Source organism: Arvicola amphibius, chromosome X (assembly GCF_903992535.2).
Source record: "Arvicola amphibius chromosome X, mArvAmp1.2, whole genome shotgun sequence".
NCBI lineage: Eukaryota > Metazoa > Chordata > Mammalia > Rodentia > Cricetidae > Arvicola > Arvicola amphibius.
This window is the reverse complement of record NC_052065.1, coordinates 60,731,060-60,755,177: the sequence shown is the minus strand read 5'-3', so window position 1 is coordinate 60,755,177 and position 24,118 is coordinate 60,731,060. Positions and strand designations below refer to the sequence as shown.

Here is a 24,118-nt window from a genome sequence, read left to right as displayed (position 1 = left end):
GATGAACAGACAGATGGATGAACATTATAGCACTTAGTGTTTTGAACTTCCCTGTCTTCTACCCCTACCAAACCATCAATGCCATCAGGTCTAGGTCTTTGCCTGTCTTCTTTTTCCCCCTTTGGTTTTGTTGAGACGGGGGTCCCACTGTGTAGTTGCAGCTAACCTGCTAATTCACTGGTAGCCCAGGTTAGCCTAAAATATTGGGTAATCCTCTTGCTTCAGTCTCCTGTGTACTAAGATTAGAAGTATATGTTATCATCACTAGTATAGGAAATAATAGGTACTTGACTCTGGGTTTAAGTGAGTGAACAAATTCTGAACCCCAGAGAATAATGACAAGGAAAGGAAAAAAAATTGAACCAGAAGCTAAAAGCCTCAAGGGAGGTGAAAGACTATTTCATAGGTCTATAGACAAGAATTTTAATAGTATTTGTTTAATATAAGCAAATGATGTTGACTACATGTCACGCACGTGGGACAGTCAAAATAAATAAATAGATAAATAGATAAATAAATGAGCAAACAAGTAGATTTCTGGAGAGATGGCTCAGAGGTTAAGAACACGTCCAGAGTTCTGAGTTCGATTGATCTGGCCTGCAGACATATATATACAGAATAATTAGATAGATAGATAGATAGATAGATAGATAGATAGATAGATAGACAGATAGATTAGATAGCTGGATGGATGGAGAGAGAGATAAGTGAGGTGGGCTGAACATATAGATAGATGGATGAATAAATAAATGAATAAATTAATTAATTAATTAATGGGGCGGGCTGAACACATAAGGGCTGAGATAGATAAGAAAGGCAAGACAGACAGACAGACAGACAGACAGACAGACAGACAGACAGACAGACAGACAGATGAGGCGGGGGGGGGGGACTGAAGGCAGGCATACTGGCACAAGCCTATAATTTCAGTGCTCAGGAAGCTAAAGCAGGAAGTTCCCAGACCAGCCCGGGCTACATAGTGAGACCATATCTCAAAAACCAAAACAAACAAACTGTGTGTGTGTGTGTGTGTGTGTGTGTGTGTGTGTGTGTGTGTGTACCCACACCAAAAGACAAGCAATGAGAGGAAGGGTATGAACTTGGAAATGGTAATTTGTCCACATAGCCCCCATTCACAGTCCCCCTCAGCCCTAACCATCTGCCTACCCCTCTCAAGTTTTTCCAGACTGACCTGGTCTTGCCTCATTCTCATATTGTCCTCATGCCTAGAGAGCTTCGATGTCCCTTGTGCCATTCCCTCTGCTGCTAGGCTTCATGATTTTGTTCTTACATGCAGCATCAAAAATCAGTACAACTTTTAACAAGATCAGTACTTATAGATCTCCAGGGCTCCCGATTGGCTGTCAGATCAAATGAAAAACTGCCTAGTTTTCCACGTCCACCACCCAGCTTTCCGCAAACTGAGGTGTTCAGTGTACAAAATGCCTTTCCTTTTCAAAGCTTCTGATTACTGTTTTCTTTACCCATCCAGAGCCCGTTTCATCTGAACTCCCTGAAGACTCATTTTCCCTACAGCTCTAATGAAGACAACTGTTCCAGAAACACCTCCCTTCCTTTCCTTCCTCTCTCCTAATTACCAGTCATGAACATTATAGGTATCTTCTTTTCTTGGGTATCGCTCCATGTTACTCTATTAATTCTGTCATGGAAGTTCCTCTCAAGTCCCTGTGTTTCTTGTGTCCGTGGCCTGTGGATGGTTATAAAATCAGCCTTCAGTGTATTCCACACTAGAGTTCACTTATCTCTAAGATGAACTTCTAATTGTGGCACCAACACACACAGTGTGCACATTGCATATGTACATGCACACACATAATGTTTGCGACATTCCACATACTTTACATAAAAAGCCAGGCTCACTTATTTCCACTCGCAGTTTGTAGCCTGTATGACACATAGACTCTCTTCTCTGAACTCCTCTCCTCTTCGTGCCCTCCAGAACCATTCTGCAGCCAACTCCCTAACTTTATCCCACCAGCCTTCAACTTCCTTTTTCTGCTGTGCTTTTTGTTTGAACATTTCTGGGGATTAAATTCAGGTCTTATATCTGCTACCTTCTATGCCTTAAAAAGGTTTTTAAAATTTTTAATTAAATTTATTTATGTTATTGGGGGGAGCACGCATGTGCCATAACTGCTTGTAAAGGTCAGAGAACAATTTTCAGGAATTGGTTCTCTTCTACTTTGTGGGAACTGGGGATTAAACTCAGGTCCTCAGGCTTGGCTGCAAATGTCTTTACCCACTGGGCTACCTCACTGGCTTTAACAAAACATTTCTTTCAGAATAATCACACGTTCACAGGAGATTGTGAAGGGAAGTCCCGGGCACTTTCCTCCAGCTTTCCCTGGTGTGACAACTTGCACACAGTTACAGTACATCATCAAAATGAAGACATTATTTTGGTATAGTTTATTGACTTCATTCACATTCCACCAGTTATGCATACATTCATGTATGTGTGTCTATGAAATTTTATCATATCTGAAGCCTCACATGACAACTGTAATCAAAATACAGAACTATGCCATCACATGGCTATGTCATCCTACCCCTGTCCTGTCATAGCCATCTATAACTACTGGCAGTGACTAATCTCATCCCTCTGTAGTTATGATTTTACAGCATTTATGAATGGAATCACACAGTGTATATATTTTTTTTTAGATTGGCCTTATGTACTCAGCATACTTTCCTTGTAATCCTCCCAAACTCTTTGCATATAATAACGGTTTGCTTATTCATATTGATGAGCAGTATTCCACTGCTGTGGATGCTGGTTTTTTTTTTTTTTAACCATTTACCTATTAAAGTACGTTTGGATTTTTTTCCAATTAAACCTATTTTGTGTAAAGATGCTATACACATCCATGTACAAGTTCCTACATGAAAATAAGCCTTAACTTTCTGGAATAAATTGCCCGAGAGTGCAATTGCTAGCTCATATGGCAAGTCTATTTTTAGTTTTGACAGGAACTGCTAAATTATTTTCCAGAGTGGCTATACCATTTTACATTCCCACTAACAAGATATGTGTGATTTAGTCTCCACATCTTCACCGGGAATTATTACCACTGTTTCCTCCTAGCCATCTTGAGAGTTGGCTCGTGTGTGGTGCGTCTCATCTTTCAGGACCTAAAGAGCCATTATAGCCCCTGTAGAGCCTTTTCCAGCCTCACCTGGAGAAGCTCACTTCTCTTTCCCTTGTGCCAAAACTCTGATACTTCATTTCTCATTGCATTTTAATTATTTATTGTCAGAGTTTATGTAATCCCCTCTTATGAGCTACATGATGATACAAACCATGCCAGATTCCTCTTGATTCCTGGAGCAGCTGGTCCAGTACCATTCCGGGCACATAGTGGGTACTCAGTAAGTGCGTGCTAAGTGAAAGGAAGAATGAGTGGAAAGAATGGTAGCCCTCCCCTGCTAGAAACCTTTTTAAAATAGACATCACGCCTTCCGCTGTGTCTCCCAGCAACAGTTAATGGGATGCTCTGTTTGTGTAGATGCTCAATAAATGTCGCCCAAATTCTTCAGGTGGCTTATCTTCCCTCTGCACCCATGAGATAAGCACATGAAAGAGAGAATAGACCGAAGAATCCTTGCATTAAGGATCATATGTCATAAATGTTGTAATATTCTTATAATCTTTACAATCACTCAGCATTCATCTGTGTGATGAGAAATCAAAACAAAATAGTCCTTTAAGTCAAAGAATGCTTCTGTGACCGTCATTTTATTCCATGGTTACATATGAATTGGGGAGGGCAGTGTTTTATGTTCCTGAATTCCTTTTGCCATCTCAGGAGGATCTGGGATTTTTCTGTTTTTCTGCACTGGTGTAATTTGACATGTTGATTATGAAAGGGTCATTAACTTCAACATTTTTGATCACTTTTTGACTCTGTATTTTCTCAACTCTGAAGTCTGTTAATTTGCACTTGTTTATATGTCTCTGTAAGAGTCACTCCGGCCCTTGAGGACTGGACTATGTTTTGTCTGGAAAGTAGATTGTAAGCCCCTTGAGAGCAAGGACCTTATAATTCCTAGGAATGCATTCTGGACATTGTCAGTGTTGAATTAATGATAATATTGGAAGCCTGACTAAAGTTACCTGTCACATTGACATTTCCCTTTTCATCTGTAAGGCTGCATGCCCTCGGCAAATAGCAGTTAGGCCGATTTGATAGCATTGATTCTCCTCAAAATTACACTATTACCCACCACAACTTGTTCTTTTAGGTACTTTCAAATTGTAGTTTTTGATCAGTTGATACTGTTCTCCTTATAATACTGTGAATGCGTATGCACTGGGGAGGGCCATATTTCAGAGGCCTCAAGTCCTTTGCAGAATGAAAAGTAAGTTGATATCATCTATGCTCTCAAGGCTTGTGCTTCTTGTCCCCACTGATAATTAGGTGATAAACTCCAGGTGTGATTGCTATCTGACATTATCAGAAGGAAACCTTCATAACTATTCAACGTATATGTTTTATTTCTCTAGATTGTAAGATGGAATAAATGTGTATACTATGCCCCATGGCTATGAGAGTTAACTAGATACATATGGAGTGTTCAGTGAAGTCTAAGTTCTGAAATAAAAAGGGCAAATTTGTTCATTGGTGATGGTGGAAGTAGAGGAATTGTCATTCTAAGTCGGGTTTATTAAAGTATAACACACATACAACCAGGCTCACCCTTTAAGGGCGACAGTTTGATGGACAGGTTCCATTGCAATTACTGGATAATTCAACTCTCTCTCCAACACACTTTACTACCACTGCATAGCCCTAACTAAAGCGGACCTTTTTCTGACAATTTGTGTCCTTCCTCTTCCCAGTGTACTAAAGGAAGTGTACCAGGCCTTCAATCCTAAAGCAGTGGTTTTACAGCTGGGTGCAGATACCATCGCTGGGGACCCAATGTGCTCCTTTAACATGACGCCAGTGGGGATCGGCAAGTGTCTGAAGTATGTGCTTGAATGGCAGTTGGCAACTCTGATTTTAGGAGGCGGTGAGTACAATGGAAAGTCACCAAGAGAACTTGTCACTCCTTCTCCACACTTTTTAGCATAGGAGATAAGTTGATTTTCTTGGATTGGATAGTACTAACCTGCCTATGGCCCAGAAGCCTAAGTCTATGAAGTCGATTACTTCCCCAGTTGAGCATGGACTCTGGCCCATCCCTAGTCAGCTTGCCATGTGCTTTGACACCTAGGCACTCTGAAGTTTGTTTTAATTTGGAAATAATGGTTAAGATTAGAACATTTGCCTAGCATACACAAGACTCTGTGTTCAAACCTGAGTACAGAATAAGAAATAGGAAGCCAGACAGTAATGGCGCACGCCTTTAATCCCAGCACTTGGGAAGCAGAGACGGGCTGATTTCTGTGAGTTTGAGGCCAGCCTGGTCTACGGAGTGAGTGTCAGTATAGCCAGTGCTACACAGAGAAAAGCTGTCTTGGAAAAACAAAACAACAAAAAACAAAACCAAAAGGAAGAAGAAATTATCTCAGATTATAATACACTGTGAACGCTCTTCTGTCAGAGAAGCCATTATTCTCTTACGCATTCTGTTTCAGAAACATCAATGAAATTCTATCTCTACTCATACATGAATAGTAAATACATGAATTAATTGAATATCTAAGATGAAGTCAAGAATTACTCGTTTCCCCTAAAGCATGATTTTGTTATAAGGAAGCAAGCTTGAGAGAACCATAGTCTCTTGAGCACTCTTGCTCCCCTCTTACTGATGATGTTAACATTCTTTAACTAACAGAATGCTAGGTCTCTTTGATAGAAGCATTTATGTGTTTGGAACCGTGCCCAACCTCAGTCACCTTTACAGATGCTTTAGGATGAGATCTTCTGCCTCTTCACCAGCCACAATATTTATTTCATTGGATCAATAAATTGGTGTATTAAAATATGGTCAAGTGGATTGAGATTAAAATGCACATATATGTCACCAGGTAGAGTGGCACATGTGTATAATCACAGTACTTGGGAAATAGAATCAAGAGGATTGGTAGTTAAGGGCTATTATGGATTACACAAAACCGTATCTCAAAAATGTACCAAAAAAGTGAAAAGTGTGTATATGTAGGCAAGAGAGATTGCTCAGTGGTTACAGACACTTGCTGCTCTTGGCAAAGGACCAAGGTTTGGTTCCTAGCCCCCAAATGGCAGCTCAATCCTTCATAACTCCAGTTACAGGGTATCTAATACCCTCATCTGGCCCCTATGGGCACCCAGCATGTACATGGGATATGTACATGCATAGAAGCAAAATACTCATGCACATAAAATTTTTGTAAAGAAATTAAATGCATAGATGATGACCAAGCTAATAGTTTTATCACCCTCTTGCAAACTCCAAATCCAGGTAAACTCCGGGCAGGCCTTAGGTAAACAAGTGAGTATACAGCCCAAATAAAGCAACCTGGTCCTTTGGCGTCTTCAAACCTCAGAGGGATCAAAATTAAAACTGATTACAAGAGACGCTCTCTTATGAAAAGCTGGCAAGAAATTTATTAACTTCACCTCCAGGAAAAGATAAAATTGATAAGCATTACATGGCATATTACATTCCATAACAACACTAAGGATGGAGATTATGATACAAGTCCAACTGGGGGGAAAAGACCTTTCTCCAACAGACACCTGTAAGAATTTAACTTTTCTCTGAGGCTACAGCCTTCTCTTGAAGAGTCTTACCATTAACTCAAATCCTTTTGCTTTTTTAATCGAAAGCTTGGCTCTTGAATATGTAAGTATAACTCTTCTTATGCAATATGTGTATTCCTGAAAATGCCTGTGCATAAGTGGTATGTTTGCAGATAAGTCATATTATGTGTAGACTAGAGATAACATACTCCTTAAATAAAACCTATAGTGATTCTTTTTAAAATTAATAACTATGCCAAATAAGTCTGCCTTGCAGACTAATTTCCCATGCCAGGAATGTTTAAAGTAATATCTAAACCATACAGCTGAAATTCTCTGCTCCTAACACATAGACAATTAGTAGAGATGGCTGCATTCTTAAGCTTCCTCAAACTGGTCCCACTGAGGCCTGAAGGACACGCTCCAGAAACCCTAGCCTCCCTAACCTTTGAAATAGTAGGAAAGCTCAAGAAAAGAGTAACAGCAGGTCCCAGTTTATATTATATATGTTAGCCCGTTGTGACAATGAGTAGTGTCCTCTATTGCTCCTCAAAGTGCATCCTTTTGGATGATAATGTATATGGCCGTCCTACCTAAAATAGAGCTGATTTTATTTCCTTTGGTCTGCTCCGAGGTTAGGAAATCATTCCATTTTACCCTTATACTCTTGGAATTCAGCTGAAGGCCAGTGTTCTAATGCTTGCATGGCAAAGCAATCCATTCAGCACAAAAATATGCTGATTATTAACCAGTATAATATGGCTGCTGGGTGACTGTGACAGGACCTGACGCGGCGGGTCAGGGTGTCAATCATCAGTCCCTTCCTCGGCTCACTTTCTTTGATCTCTGCCACCAGGCTTGCGTTTTGTGGTGAAAAGGACCGCTGATATTTAAAGAAGGAAGTCTGTTTCTGTCAGCACTTTCCTTTCCTTTTTCCTGGATGCCTTTAGGACTAGATCTGCCAATAGCTTTAAAATACAAATCACAGCCAGCAGTCACTTTATAGAATTGTTGCAAAATTCATCTGAGAAACCATCACATTGGGTAGGTTACCTCCAGACATCTGGGTTCCAGGGTTCTCAGTCTCCCTGACGTCTCTTGCTGGAACTGAGGTGCTTGCCTTTCTCGGGTGCATTATTGCTGGGAGATAAGAGCCTCTTTAATCTGTGTTGCCCTTGAAATTGTGAGTTCTACTCTGTGCATGATCTGGCTAGTCCCCTAAAGTCTACCCACTAGGTGGTTTACAAATACCATTAAGGGATGCTTAAGGAAGATTTTGCAAGTTGGAGTTGTCTTTTTAGACCTTTTATTAAAACAGTTTTCTCTCCTTCCTTACCCCCTTCCTTCTCCTGTTTTGTGGCTATTCTTTCCTAACTTCACAATTCTTGATGGAGACAGGAGGCTATAACCTTGCCAATACGGCTCGTTGCTGGACATACTTGACCGGGGTCATCCTAGGGAAAACACTATCCTCTGAGATCCCAGATCATGAGGTAAGTAAGGCTCTGACAAGTCCTCTCTTCTTTAAGAGGAAGAGCTGAGTCATTCCACCTAATCAAAATCACGTCCTCACGACTCAATACCGTTCTGTTGAGAGACACTTCAATAACAATAACACACTGTTTTGGCAGAATAGTGGACTCTTGTTCCAAAATAGCCAAGACCTTCTCCCTTTTTTTTTTTTACAAAAGCTCTCAAAGGCCAACCAACTTTAATTTCTCAATTAATTACAGAGACTGTGGGAAGGGGTCACCTGTTCCACAAAGAACTCTTTGGAATATGTGCATATTTTCAGCCCCTAGCCTCAAGATTATATTTTTAAATATAAAAGCTAGGTTCTGGTTTGATTTTAGGGGTGCCATAGGTGAGATGTGACACATATTCTTTGGCGGTCATCCTGTTCTCTCAGTTGTCTTTGACTAATATAGAGTTCAGGAACTATAGTCACTAAGAAAGTCAGGTCTGGTGGGTTCCAGCAATTCGAGGTACAGAGATTGGGGCCGGACCATCCGAACTGTGAAGTGCATCAGCTGAACTGTTGCCATTTTCTCTAGTCATATGAGATGGCCTTTACAAAGAAGAGATGTCTGTTTGAGCTTCTCAAAACAAGCAGTAAAAGCTGTCTGGGACCTGTGGGTGTGCTAATAATCAGTAATTCAAAGGTGTATGCCATCTATGTTCCTTATCGATTCCAACCTACTTCTCCCCCTGGCAGAGAGCACGTTATCACTGATGCGGATGTAGCCACAAACCTTAGACTGTGTAGCTTAAAATAACAAAGCAGTCTGTGAAGCCCTCCTTCTCCAGCTATTTCCCAAAGATGAGGGATGGTGCTTTGCTTGTAATGTTATGATTTCTGCTAAATGTATCGCTGTATATTTGAGAGCATTATGCTTTATAAAGTCACTATTATTTTTTTTAAATTAGAAGTAACTTAAACTAATTTGCTTCCAATTTTCTTCTAACCATAGGTGAGGTATATTATGTAACTCAGAGAAACCACTCAATATGTCTAGAATACAAATAGAAGGCATGCTGTAATTTGAGACAATTTGCTAGTGTCAGGGTTAATGGAAGTCTCTTTTCTTGACTTGACTTACCTTTATTCAGTATTTGGAAGCTTAATGAAATATAAAGGTAAGTACTGTGAACAAATGTAATTGCTGTTATTGCTGTGGGAATATCTCAGATTGCATTGTAATTTAGAGCACCGGGACTCTAAAAACTGATCAAGTTATGTCAGAAAGCAGCCATAAGCTGTAGAAGTCTGAATTGAGAGTGAGTGTTGTGTTCCTTAGAAACAAAAGCAAATCTAATGATTCATCTGTATTAAAAGAGTGATAGAATTTTAATAAACACAAATATTGCCTTTGGTACCTGGAGAAGCTATGCGCAAGAACAGATGCAGGCTTAGCCTTATGGATCGAGATGCTCTGTCTTTATATAGATTCATCCTGCAAGATGAAATGAGATGTGATGTGTGTCAAGTGCCTGAGACACAGTCCGTGGCATGGAACAGACATTTCAGAAATGCCAGTTTTTACTTCCCTTTTGCGTGTTCCACACCTCTTATACCCAGACGTTTATGACTCTGTCATTCAGAAATCTGCCCAAACCCTTTGTGAATCCCTTCTGTCATATTCTTCTGGTATAAGAGATATGAGTCATCCAAGAAGGAACAAAGAAGAAAATTGAAATGACAGTATTCAGGTACAATGAGATATCATTTTAATGAAAATTGCCAAAAATAGACCACACAGTATGAAGGCATATAGAAGTTTTGTGTCACAATACACAATTGCGCACAAATATCCTTATGGTCTTCCGTAATCAAATCAACAAATGGTAGATAAAAATACTCTCTGTGTATCCAGTGTTTGCTAGGAACTGTACTACTCTATGTCTTAAAAGATGCAAAGTCAGGAAGACCTTCTTGCCTATCTTCTGTGGCTGGAGAAGGCAGCTGTGTGCATGGGGAACTGCGCTGGTATACAGATAGCGACAATGCAGAACAGAGTGGGAGCTAGAAGGTCAGACAGACCTGCTCACACCCACCTATAGTTTTAGCAGTCCAGCCACTAAGGCAGGAGGACTGTGAGTTTGAAGCCAGCTTGGGCCACATAGCAAGAGCTCCAGGCCAGGCTTGGCCATTTAGGAGACCTTGTCTCGGTTTTAACAAATAAGTAAATAAATAAAAGGTAGGGACTGGAGAGATGGCTCAGTGATCCCAGCCACTGAAGACCCAGGTTCAGTTTCCAGACACCCATGTGATAGCTTAAAGCCAGCTATAACTTTAGTTCCAGGGAATCTGACACATTTTTCTGTCATCCACGGACACCGGACATGTCAGTGGTACATAGACATACATGCAAGCAAAACATCCGTACAAGGAATTTTTTCAGAGTAACCAGAAGATAGTAGGAACAGTGACTATGGAGATGTGCCTCAACTGTGAAGGGCATACAACAGAGAGCACAAAGTACCCTGCCCTCCCGAAGCCAAACAGGGGACTTGAGAAATACAGTCAGCATAGTCACAAGGTCAAGCTATTGCAACAGTCAGCTACGGCCCAGCTGACCTCCTCACTATCTCTGCTCTCATTCTTGGACTTTATTCTTCCATCTCCTAGGATAATAATCATCCTCATCCTCTAAATACCCTTTCCCCACTTATGTGCTGTCTTCCTAGGTCTAGCTGCAGTCCCCGTGACTTTCAAAACCCTTTAACCTAAATCAGCCAAGCCCTTTTGAGCTATTCCTTTACTTCATCATTCATTTAGCAATTCATGGGGCCTCTACTACTTGCCAGGACGTTTTCAGATCTAGATTCACATACACAAACAAGGTAAACCCAGTGTCCTCAAAAATACTACCCTCTAATCAAGGCTGCAAAGCAGTGTATTCAAATCCAGGCCAGGCAGGGGGCAAAAGGGAACCCTCAACAGACCATTGAACTAAGCTGGGAGTTCTGGGGCACTCAGCAGGCTGAGTCAGGAGGAGCACAAGTTCAAGGGTAACTTGAGCTACCTACGTAGCAAATTCGAGGACCAACCAGTGAGATGCTGAAACTTTGAACTGAATGTTCAGAATCAGTTGAGAGTTTGCTAAGTGATGAAGACAAAGGTCTGTACAGTACACAAAGAGGGCAGAAATGGAAAAGAACAGGAAGAAATGTACCGAGTGTATAACAGAATATACAAGCAAATGGGAACACTTGGGACTTGGGACCAGATATGAAGAGGGCTTAAATGCTGCACAGGTGAACCTACATTTTTTTTCTGGAAAAAAAAAAGATGCACTTGGTTTTTAGAGAGATAATTTGGTGCTGGAGAGATGGTACAGTTCCGTGGTTTTAAAAGCACTTGCTGGTCTTAAAGACTCAGGTTTGGTTCCCAGCATCCATATTGTAGCCCACAACTGCCTATAACTCCAGTTCCAGGAAGTATGGCACCTTCTTCTGACCTCTACAGGACCCAGACATGCATGTGGTGTACAAATAGCACATACATGAAAGCAAAACACATATATGTAAGTTATGATAAGTAAATCTAATATTTTAATTGAGAAAGCTTATTTCTTAGAAAGTAGGAGGTATACTGCTAAGGGGATAAACTTGAAAGTCGTACAACTAAGTTAAAAGGTTCAAGTATACCCCTAGCACATTTAGTCAGAACGTTTGTGAGCAGAAGTGTTACAGATTTGGGTTGTCTTGTTTTGTTTTTTTGAGACTTTATAACTAACAGCTGTATATAAATAATGAGATTTCCCAGGGTATGGAACAGGAATGTGAAGAATTCATTTGTTTCAAATATACCATCTATACAGAGTTTGAAGATAACTTTACTGAATATTTGTTTTTGCATAAAACAATATAAGGTGTGGTTATTACCGCATCTGATATCAGATTAACACTAAAAATGTTTTAGATTTTGGAACATTTTGGATTTCAGATTGAAGATTCTCAGACTATACTCTTTCGGGTCACCTGTGTCTGGTTGCCTATTTTCGTGTTTTGTGTTTAGCACCCACCTAACTGATTTTCCATCATGAAATAAATAAAATAGATAAGCAAGAAGGTATTTTAATAATATTTATCAGCGGTCACATAAAAATTTGTTTTCAAGATGAGAGGAATAGAAATAAAATGTAGTCTCTCTGGGCGTATAAGTCAACACCTAGCACCAACTTCCTGTCTTTTTCAAGAAGTGCCATGTATCCAAACCACGAGAGAGCCACCTATCCCAAGAGAAATTCTGTATTGCCGTGCAGGGAAGGGATCTGAAAAAGCAAGCCCAGCACAGATTCTTCAAGCTTTTCTGGGTGGCTCTTGGCGCACAACCCTATGAGATAAATCCATAAATCCAGCAATCAGGGAGTTGACATCAGTCTAGGAATTGGGAAACAAGCTTGCACAGACATCAGAACTGAGAAAGCTTGAGAGAAATGGAGCATACGGGTATGATTGGGCTCTGAAACTCTACCATGGGAAGCCCCAACATGACGTGAACACATAAAAATCCAGTCCATGGATAAGTAGTGCTATTCCATGGAAAACTAGTCCGTAATCTAGTTTTACTATTTAGATCCCGCGGTCTACGTTTGAGTAAAGCAGTTTTATGTACAAGTTGAACATTTATTATCCAAAATTCTAAAATCTGAAGTAACTTTTTAAGCACAAACTTAATACACATAATCATCAAAATAATACACTATTTCACCAGACTGCTTCTCATAAAATGGTTAGGAAACTACCTTGTTCGTATTAAGAAATACATGTAGCTATTAAAATAAATTAAATTGATTTATATACAAATTGGTGTTACTTATGTAAACGTCTTTTGATATGGTCCACTGAATTTATATGTATTTATTTGGGAGTAATAATATCTTAATAGTTAATCTAATCTTTGAACCCATTTACTTATATTGTCTTAAATTTTGAATTTTAGTTTAAACTACAATAGACAGGCCTTCAACAAATTTTGTTAAATTTCCTCTTAAGTTATTTCATGGTACTGATTTTTTGTGCATGGCATATCCTAAATAATTTCTAAGTGTTGCCAGAATATAGATCTTAAGTAGAATATTGATCTTGAATAATATAACCTTGATCTTTGTTTCTTTTTGTAATTAAATAGCATGTTCCTTATACATGAGTATGGCATCTATGAATTTAGAATTTTAAGTCCATTATACAATCTTTATTCATTTTCTTTCTTTTTTCTTGTCTTACTGCACTGCTTAGAACTGTGGGTTAAGACCATCAGTACAGTGTTGAGTGAGAAAACTAAGTGAACCTCTTCTTTGCTTGTTCCTATTCAAAGAGAGAAAGCACTTAATTTTCTCCTGTAAAGTGTGGTGTTAACGACAGTGCTTTTTTTCCAAGCATGCTCTTTATTAGGAAAAGGAAGTTCTCCATTTCTAATTAAAGATGTTTTTCTCACAAATGAACATAGAATTTTGTTAAATGTTTTTTCTTCGTCTGCTAAAATGATCATCTAGCATCCATTATTCTGTTTTAGTGACTTGCATTGACTTTTCTCTTGTAAAATAACTGCATTCCTGGGATAAGACCTATGTGGTCATGATGCGTTTGTTATCTTGTTCTTTATTTAGTTTGCTGAAACTTGGTCAAGGGTTATCGTATCTTTTTTTGAGGTAGGAAGATACAGGCCTTTAATCCAGATCTTGAAACAGGAAGACATGCCGAGGCCACACACTGTTGGAAGCCTATATAAAGATATTGTTGCATAAATTCTTTTTTATTATTTTTATTGATTTATTATATTCCCAATTTACTCAGGAGATCTTGTCTTTTTCTATTTCCCATGTAAATTAGATCCATATATGTCTCTTAGGGTCCTCATTGTTGTCTAGGTTCTCTGGGATTGTGATTTGTAGGCTGGTTTTCTTTGCTTTATGCTTTAAAACCACTTATGAGTGAGTACATATGTTAATTGTCTTTCTGGGTCTGGGTTACCTCACTCAATATGTTTTCTAGCTCCATCCATTTACCTGCAAATTTCAAGATGTCATTATTTTTCCCTGCTGTGTAGTACTCCATTGTGTAAATGTACATTTTCCTTATCTATTCATTAGTCAAGGGGAATTTAGGTTGTTTCCAGGCTCTGGCTATGGCAAATAATGTCATATGTCCTTGTGGTATGATTGCGCATCCTTTGGATGTATGCCCAAAAGTGGTATTGCTGGGTCTTGAGGAAGTTTGTTTCCTGATTTTCTGAGAAATCGCTGTTTGCATAGAGGCTGTACCAGTTTGCACTCCCACCAGCAATGCAGAAGTGTTCCCTTTACCCCACAACCTCTCCAGCATAAGTTGTCATCAGTGTTTTTGATCTTGGTCATTCTTACAGATGTAAGATGGCATCTCAGAGCTGTTTTGATTTGTATTTCTCTGATGACTAAGGATGTTGAACATTTCCTTAAGTGTCTTTCAGCCATTTTAGATTCCTCTGTTGAGAGTTCTCTGTTTAGGTCTGTACTCTATTCTTTTATTGGGTTTTTGTTCTTTTGATGACCAATTTCTTGAGTTCTTTACATATTTTGGAGATCAGACCTCTGTCTGATGTGGGGTTGGTGAAGATCTTTTCCCATTCTGTAGGCTGCCGTTTTGTCTTATTGACCATGTCCTTTGCTTTACAGAAGCTTTTCAGTTTCAGGAGGTCCCATTTATTCATTGTTACTCTCAGTGTCTGTACTACTGAGGTTCTATTTAGGAAGTGATCTCCTGTGCCAATGCATTCAAGTGTACTTCCCACTTTTTCTTCTATGAGGTTCAGTGTGGCTGGCTTTATGTCGATCCATTTGCACTTGAGTTTTGTGCATGGTGATAGATATGGATCTATTTTCATTATTCTACATGTTGATATCCAGTTATGCCAGCACCATTTGTTAAATATGCTTTCTTTTTTCCATTGGATATTTTTGCTTCTTTGTCAAAAATCAGGTGTTCGAAGGTGTGTGGATTAATATCCCAGTCTTCGATTTGGTTCCATTGGTCCTCCTGTCTGTTTTTATGCCAATACCAGGCTGTTTTCAGTACTGTAGCTCTGTAGTAGAGTTTGAAGTCAGGGATTGTGATACTTCCAGAAGTTCTTTTATTGTACAGAATTGTTTTGGCTATCCTGGGTTTTTTGTTTTTTTCCATATGAAGTTGAATACTGTTCTTTCGAGGTCTGTTAAGAATTTTGATGGGCATTGTGATGAATCTGTAGATTGCTTTTGGTAAGATTGCCATTTATGTTAATTCTACATACCCATGGGAACATGGGAGATCTTTTCACTTTCTGGTGTCTTCTTCAATTTCTTCACAGATTTAAAGTTCTTGTCATACAAGTCTTCCACTTGTTTGGTTAGAGTTACTCTGAGATACTTTATGCTATTTGTGGCTATTTTGAAGGGTGCTATTTGTCTAATTTCTTTCTCAACCCCATTTATCATCTGTGTAAAGGAAGGCTACTACTTTTTTGAGTTAATCTTGTATCCTGCTATATTACTGGAAGTGTTTATGAGTTGTGAAGTTTCTTGATAGAATTTTTGGGGTCGCTTATGTAAATTATCGTCTCATCAGCAAATAGTGAAAGTTTGACTTCTTCTTTTCTAATTTGTATCCCCTTGATCTCCTTTTGTAGTCTTATTGCTCTAGCTAGGACCTCAAGAACTATATTGAATAGATATGGAGAGAGAGGACAATCTTATCTTGTTCCTGATTTCAGTGGGATCTCTGAGTTTCTCTCCATTTAGTTTGATGTTGGCTGTTGGCTTGCTGTATATTGCCTTTATTATGTTTAGGTATGTTCCTTGTATCCCTGCTCTCTCCAAGACCTTTATCATGACAGATTTTCATATGTTGAACTATTGCCACATCTCTGGGATGAAGCTGACTTGATCATGGTGGATGATGGTTCTGATGTGTTCTTGGACTCGATTTGTCAGTATTTTATTTAGTCTTTTTGCATCAATGTTCATGAGTGAGATTGGTCTGTAATTCTCTTTCTTAGTAATTTCTTTATGTGGTTTGGGTATCAAGGTAATTGTAGCCTCATAAAAAGAGTTTGACAATGTTCCTTCTGTTTCTATTGTGTGGAACAATTTGAGGAGTATTGGTATTAGGTTTTCTTTGAAAATCTTATAGAATTCTGAGCTGAAACCATCTGGTCCAAAATGGTTGGGAGACTTTTGATGAATATTTCTATTTCTTTGGCAGTTATAGGTCTATTTGATTTGTTTATCTGGTCTTGATTTAATTTTGGTAACTGAAAATTATCCAGAAAGTTGTCTATTTCCTTTAAGTTTTCCAATTTTGTGGAATACAGGTTTTTGAAATATGAACTAATGACTGTCTGGATTTCTTTCATGTTTGTTGTTATGTCCCCCTTTTTATTTCTGATTTTGTTAATTTGGATATTCTCTCTCTGCCTTTTGGTTAGTTTGAATAAAGGTTTGTCTATTTTGTTGATTTTCTCAAAGAACCAACTCTTTGTCTCATTGATTCTTTGTTTTGTTTTCTTTCTTTCTATCTTGTTGATTTCAGCTCTCAATTTGACTATTTCCTGCCGTCTAGTTCACTTGGGTAAGTTTGCTTCTTTTTGTTCTAAAGTTTTCAAATGTTCTGTTAATTCACTAGTGTGGGATTTTTTTTCCAGCTTCCTTATGTAGCCATTAGTGCTATGAACTTTCATTCACTGTTTTCATTGTGTCCCATAAATTTGGGTATGTTGTGTGGTCATTTTCATTGAATTTTAGGAAGTCTTTAATTTCTCCCTTTATTTCTTTCTTGACCCATTGATGCTTCAGGTGAACATTGTTTAATTTTTATGTGTTTGTGGGCTTTCTGGACTTAGTGTTGCTGTTGAATTCTAGTTTTAAGCCATGGTGATCCGATAAGATACATGGGGTTATTTCAGGTTTTTTGTTGTTGTTTTTTGGTTTTTTTTTTTATCTGTTGAGGTTTGTTTTGTTACCGAGTATGTGGTCAATTTTTGAGAAGGTTTCCTGAGGTGCTGAGAAGAAGGTATATTCTTTTATATTTGGATGGAATATTATATAGATGTCTGTTAAGTCCATTTGAGTCATAACATCTGTTAGTTCCCTTGTTTCTCTGTTCATTTTTTGTTTGACTGACCTGTCCAGGGGTGAGAGTGGAGTGTTGAAGTCTCCCACTTTTAGTGTGTGGGGTTTAATGTATGATTTAAGCTTTAGAAGTGTTTCTTTTACACATGAGGGTGCCCTTGTATTGGGGGCATAGATGTTCAGTATTGAGATTTCCTCTTGATGGACTTTTCCTGTGACTAATATGAAACGTGCTTCTTTATCTCTTTTGATTGATTTTAGTTTGAAGCCTATTTTTTTAGATATTAGGATAGCTACACCAGCTTGTTTCTTAGGACCATTAGATTGGAAATTTTTTTTCCCAATCCTTTACTCTGAAGCGATGTCTGTCTTTGAGATTGAGGTGTGTTTCTTGTATGCAGCAGAAGGATGAATTCTGATTTCATATCCAATCTGTTATCCTATGTCTTTTTATAGGTGAGTTGAGCCTATTTATATTAAGGGATATTAATGACCAGTGATTGCTGTCTCCTGTTAATTTAGTTTTCATTGTTGGTGATGTTAATTTGTATGCTTTTCCCTTCTTTTGGGATTTACTGCTGTGAGATCAATTGTTTATGTTTTGGTTGATGTAGCCAACTTTCTTGGGTTGGAGTTTTCCTTCTAGTACTTTGTGTAGGGCTGGGTTTGTGGCTAGGTATTGGTTAAATCTGGTTTGTCATGGAATATCTTTTTTTATCCTTCTATGGTAATTGAATGCTTTGCTGGATATAGTAGTCTGGGCTGGCATCCATGATCTCTTAATATCTACATAATGCTTGACCAGGACCTTCTGGCTTTTATTTTTTCCATTGAGAAGTCAGGTGTAATTCTCATAGGTCTGCCTTTATATGTTACTTGGCCTTTTTTTGAATCTCTTAATATTCTTTCTTTATTCTGTATGTTTAGTATTTTGATTATTATCTGGCGAAGAGACTTTTTTTGATCCAGTCTGTTTGGTGTTCTGTAAGCTTCTTGTATCTTCATAGGCATATCTTTCTTTAGGTTGGGAAAGTTTTCTTCTAAAATTTTGTTAAATATATTTTCTGTGCTTTTGAGTTGAACTTCTCCTTCTTCTATACCTATTATTCTTAGGTTTGGTCTTTTCATGGTGTCCCATATTTCCTGGATATTTTGTGTTTTTATGTTAGATTCAATGTTTTCTTTGACTGGTGAGTCTATTTTCTCTGTTGTATCTTAAGCACTTGAGATTCTCCCTTCATTTCTTGTATTCTGCTGTTCATGCTTGTGTTTGTGTTCCTGATTGTTTTCTCATGATGTCTGTTTCTATAATTCCCCTAGCTTGTGTTTTCTTTCTTGTCTCTATTTCGGCTTTCAAGTCTTAAATAGTTTCTTTCATATGTTTTATTGCTTTTTCTTGGTTTTCTTTAAGGGATTCATTGATGCCTTCCAATTTTTTGTTTGTTTTTTCCTCCATTTCTTTGAGGGAATTTTTCATTTCCACTTTAAGGGCCTCAAATATTCTCCTAAAGTTATTTTAGGTCATTTTCTTCTGCTTCATCTATATTTGGTTGTTCAAGTGTTGCTTTTGAAGGGCCACTAGTTTTTATTGGTGTTGTGTTGCTCTTTGTGGTGTTGCATGTGTTCTGACCTTGTCTACCCATTTTTTCCTATGATTGGTGTGGTTGGGGCTGACTGTGACTCTGGTGATCAATCTTCCAGGTACCAGTGGATCCAAGGCTCAGATGGTTGCTCCTCGTGGTGCAGTCAGTGCCACAGTTCCAGTCACCTCATTGGTCACTCCGTGTCCTGGAGGTCGCTTCGTGCTCCTGGGGTTTGCCTGCTCCGGCCCCAGGGTTGCCAGCTCACTCCTGTTTCTGTAAATGTCCCTGGTCTAGATCTGCTCCTGCGGAGGTCCCTGTCTTAAGGTTGGTTCCACAAAGATCTCTGGCTCCGATCTACTCCCTGGAGGTCTCAGACTTGGGTGTGCCCGGACCTGCAGAGGTCCTGGCTCAGGCCTATTCCCTCAGAGGTCCCAGACTCATATCTGGACCTGCAGTGGTTTCTGGTTCCTGCCTACTCCCTTGGAGATCCCAGACGGACGGCCAGACCCGCAGAGGTCCTGACTCAGGCCTACTCCCTCAGAGGTCCCAGGCTCATGCCTGGACCCACAGAGGTCTTGGCCCTGGCTGCCCCTCTGTACCTGCTCTGGCGCAAATCGCTGTTTCAGTCCTGCCTCTGCAAATGTCCCAGATCAGGATCTGCTCCCCTGGAACTCGCAGTCTCAGGTCTCCTCTGGCCTGGGTTACCAGCTCAGTCCCATTCCCATGGAGCTCACTGCCTCAGGCCCACTCAGGACTAGGTTGCTGGCCCAGTCCTGCTTCCGCAAATGTCCCTGGTCTGGATCCACTCCTGTTCCTGTGGAGTTCACCTTCCCAGGCCAGCCCCAGTCACTGGCTCAGTCCGGCTCCTGTGGAGTTCGCTGCCTCAGGCCTTGTTACTGTGTCTTGATGAGGAATGTTGGCCTATTGTTTTCTTGCAATGATATATTTGGTTTTGATATCAGAATAATGGTTATCTTAAAAACATTACTTTAAAACTTTCACCTCATCTTTTGTTTTCTGAAAGAGTTTTGTAGGATGGATATTAGGCCTTCTAAACTGTTAATACAATTTCACTGGTTTTGAAAACCTTTGAACCTAGACTTTTCTTTATGAGAAGTTTTGATTGTTAATTGTTTATAATATTGATGATGATTTCATGATTCCAACATGTGGCAGTTTGTCTTTCAAGAAACTTATCCTTTACTCTTATTATTTTTAACTTCTATGGATCTGTTACAGATGCCTCTTCTCTCATTCGAGGTATTGATAACTTCTGTTTTTATCATTATTATCTTAACTCATGGTCTATCAAGTATCCTGAAGTGTAGTTTTCCCTTTTCTTTTGTGTATGTGTACAGTGTGTGTGCACACTTGTGAGTGTAGATACACATATGTGGAAGTGGGAGGTTGGGTGTTAGCTGTCTTTCTCATTCACTTTCTACCATATTTTTTGAGACAGAGTCTCTCTGTGACGCTGGGACTAACTGATTGGCTTAGGACATCTGGCCCAGCAAAGCCCCAGAGATACTATTGTCTCACCCTCCCTAACACTGGCATAATGACTTTAACACAGGTGCTGGAAATCAAACTTAGGTCGTCATGCTCGCCTGATAAGCAGTTTGCCAACTGAATCATCCACCAGCTCTTGCTTTTGTGTGTGTGTGAGAGAGAAGGCTTACACATAGCCTAGGATAACGTATAACCTGCTATTGTAGCTGAGGAAGACCTGAATTCTGGACCTTTCCGTACCACCACCCCCCTCCTGAGTGGTGAAATTTCAGGCAGTCGTGGTGTAAAATGTCAGGGTTGTAGTGCTTGTTGCTTTCTCCAGAGAACTGGCTTTTCATTGCATAGACCTTCATTGTGTGTCTCTTTCAAATTTCTCCTTGTCTTTTTGTTATTATTCTTAGTACTTTTTATAGTTTCTTATGATAGTTTCTTATGGGCCAGGTGGGATGGTACCTGCCTTTAACTCCAGAACTGGAGGCAGGGCAAATGGAATCTCTTTTGAGTTTGAGGTCAGCCTGGTCTACACAGCAAGCTTCAGACCAGGTTAGATAGTGAGAATCTGTCTAAAAACAAAATTTAGCTCATTGATTTTTAGCGCTTTTGACTAATATGAGCATTTTGAGCTACAGATTTCTGTGTAAGTACCAATTTAGCTGCTTTTCACAAATTGTGATGCAAAATATTTTCTCTTTTAACATATGACTTAGTTTAAAATACAGAGGCTTTATTTTTAGTTAACTCTCAAATATTTAAGAGCTTTTCTATATAGTTATTTGTGAAACTGTAATATAATTACATTTCCCTCTCCCCCTTTTCCCTCTCAAATCCTTCCTTATACCACCCTTGTTTTCTTTCAAATATGTTGTCTGTATTTTTCATTAATTCTTGTTACATGTATATGTGTATATATACATATATTCCTAAATATAACCTGCTCAGTCTGTACAATGTCACTTGTATGCATATTTTCAGGGATGACCATTTGGGATTGGATAAGCAATTGGTGTGCCACTTCCCTGGGAAGACGATTTCTCCTGCTCTCAGCTTTCCGTAGTTGCCTTGTAGTTCTTTGCGTAGGCTGAAGCCTTGTGATCTTTCCACCTCCACTTTAGCATGTCTATTGTTGTTCAGCTCATGTTTGGACAGTCATTTTGGGGACACTTTATGGGTACAGCTTCTTATGTTCCTAGGAGTCACATGTTCCCAGCAAACACCCTGATCCTCCTGCGCTTACAGTCTGGTGCTTCAGTGGTTGTGAGCCACCATGTAGGTGCTAAGATCTGAAACCAGGTCCTCCACAAGAGCAACAAGTGCTGATAGCCACTGAGCCGTCTCTCTAGCCCCTATTTTTATTTTTATTTAATTTAGTTTGACCAAAGAACAAACTCTCTGCATCATTTCAATCCTTTTATGTTTATGGGAAAATTTTATAGGCTGCAAATGATTTATCTTAAAAATGTTTACTATAAAATCTGTAAAGAATATTTGCTCTGCTGTAATTGAATGACATTTCCATCTTTATTAACTAAGTCAGATTGACTGAGAGTGTGGCTTACATCTTCTATTAACACTACTAATTGTTATTGTTTCTTCTGTCAATTGCTGAGAGAGCTGAAATTTCCAACCATGATTTTTGCTTTTTTTTTTTTGTTTTTGTTTTTGTTTTTTCGAGACATGGTTTCTCTGTAGCCTGTCCTGAAACTCACTCTGTAGACCAGGCTGGCCTCGAACTTACCTACCTCTGCCTCCTTTGGTCCTTATGCCTTTAATCCCAGCATAACATTAAAGGCATGCACCAACACACCTGGCTCTGTCCCTTTCTTTTGAATCAAATGATCTGGGAGTTTTTGTTTGTTTGTTTTGCTGTGTGGTGCTAGACATGGAACCTAGGACCTTTGTGCCTGCTAAGCTAATTCAAAGAAAGGGACAAAGAACAGATGAGACAAATAGAAAACAAGCAGAAAGATGGATATAAAGCTAAATACTTTGTTCGGATTTTTTCCCCTCATTACTTGCTTACTAGCTAGAATTTGATTTGACTTTTTATAGTGATTTGTCTTTTATATCATAATTTTATTATATTTTATTTAGGTGTGTGTGGAGGTCAGGGGTGGTGTTTGTTTGTGTGGGGGGGTGCATATGTCAGGGTGCATGCACATGTGGAAGTCAGGAAACAAGTTAGGGAAGTCTATTTCTCTTCCTTCCAACCGTGTCTATCCAGGGGTTGAACTGACGTCATCAGATTTGATGGCAAGCGCCTCTACTCTTTGAGTCATCTTAGTGGTCCCAGCATGAAATTTAATTTAGAGTTTACTTTCAAATATTGTCACTTTATTTCACATACAGCAAGGTTCTTCCATTTCTCCCTTTCCTTTCTATAATTATAGTCAGTTGCTTCTTTTTAATGTTGTAAATGCTTAGATGCATTGTTATCCACTTTGCTTTAAATAGTCAGTTATATTTTTATCTTAAAGTGTTTGCTAATTTACTTAAAATAAGAATAGTAAATAATTTCTCCTACTATAAATAACATGTTTTGATGAAAAGAACTATTTTCTAAGACTTCAGTTCCATGAGAAGGAAGGCTGTCGCCATAGACTTCCGCCCATCTCTTTGCTCTCTGGCTTAGTAGGCGGCAGTCCATTCCCCATGCACGCTTCCTCTTTCAGTCTGCGCTGACATTGTCCTAGTTAAAGCATTTGACAAAAATGCAGCTCTGCGGTGAAAGCAAGGGATGTTTAGCTGGAAAAGGAAGGAATGTTGTACTAATCTTTTCTGATAATTATGTGGATTCCTTGAATGCACCAAAGCTCTACAGATGGTAGTTTCTTTAAGGTTAATGCAGTATGGAATCTGAAAGCATCTCAATGGCTGTTTACATACTGTTTGGTTAACTCTGTACTTTGAATGGATATTTGACCCCTCTTATATACAGTATTTGGAAAATATCAGTTCACTGAGTTATAAAAACATTCAAAATGTTCTCACATTTTATGCAGCATAAAAAACATTGATATCATCCCTGAATTCACTGGGGGAAGCTTAAGTTTTGAATGCTGTCATGCTCACAGTGGCAGAATCAAGTTTTTAGAATCAGTTTCACTAAAAACTAGGAATTTGTTATCATTGGCAACAAACACATCAGTTGTTTACCATAAAATTAGAGGCTCACTTCATTTTTTAGAAAACATTTGCCAGATATCCAAATATTTAATCACAATATTGAATCATAATAATCCATCAGTTGTTCTTTTGGGCAAAAAGAGTATTCCATGAAGATTTGATCACAGATGAACTTTACCTCAAGGCAACCATTGCGCCACAGTGTACAGCCAAAGCCGCCTATTCTGTCACATAGAATACCACATCCAGCAGCAAGATTTAAGACACTAACAATTTTAGTGCTTCAACAAAGACATTCTCAAGTAAAGTTGGATTTTTTTTTAGTGTGAGTTTATGCCAGTAAAGAATACAGTCCCTAGTGGTGTGCCTGATGCTACTGCCTTCAGCTGTACGTGGTGCCAACAGTTTTCCCCACCATTGCTTTTGAACTGCCATGTAAGTATAAACAACATTGTTCCAACATAAACCATGAGCTTCAAACAAGCTATTGAGCTCTTTGAATATGGTAGTACCACTTCTGTTTGTTTCCAATCATCCACATAAAAGAAAGTCTTCTGCTAAGATGGCTTGGAACTGATACCGTGTGATGGAGGCAAAACAGCAGATGAAGGCACTGACACGGGTC

At 39.0% G+C, this 24,118-nt stretch overlaps 1 protein-coding gene across 2 annotated transcripts in view; it reads left to right on the top strand.

Moving 5' to 3' along the window:
- Positions 1–24,118, top strand: part of Hdac8 (histone deacetylase 8) — a 221,479-nt gene that overhangs the window by 94,593 nt on the left and 102,768 nt on the right. Inside the window, exons 8-10 of one of the 2 annotated variants that reach the window (XM_038316926.1) lie at positions 4,862–5,034; positions 8,088–8,182; positions 18,980–19,185. In XM_038316926.1, coding sequence (XP_038172854.1) covers positions 4,862–5,034; positions 8,088–8,182; positions 18,980–19,185 — 474 coding nt within the window. The remainder of the gene's footprint in view (positions 1–4,861; positions 5,035–8,087; positions 8,183–18,979; positions 19,186–24,118) is intronic. The other variant, XM_038316927.1, reaches the window with a different exon arrangement.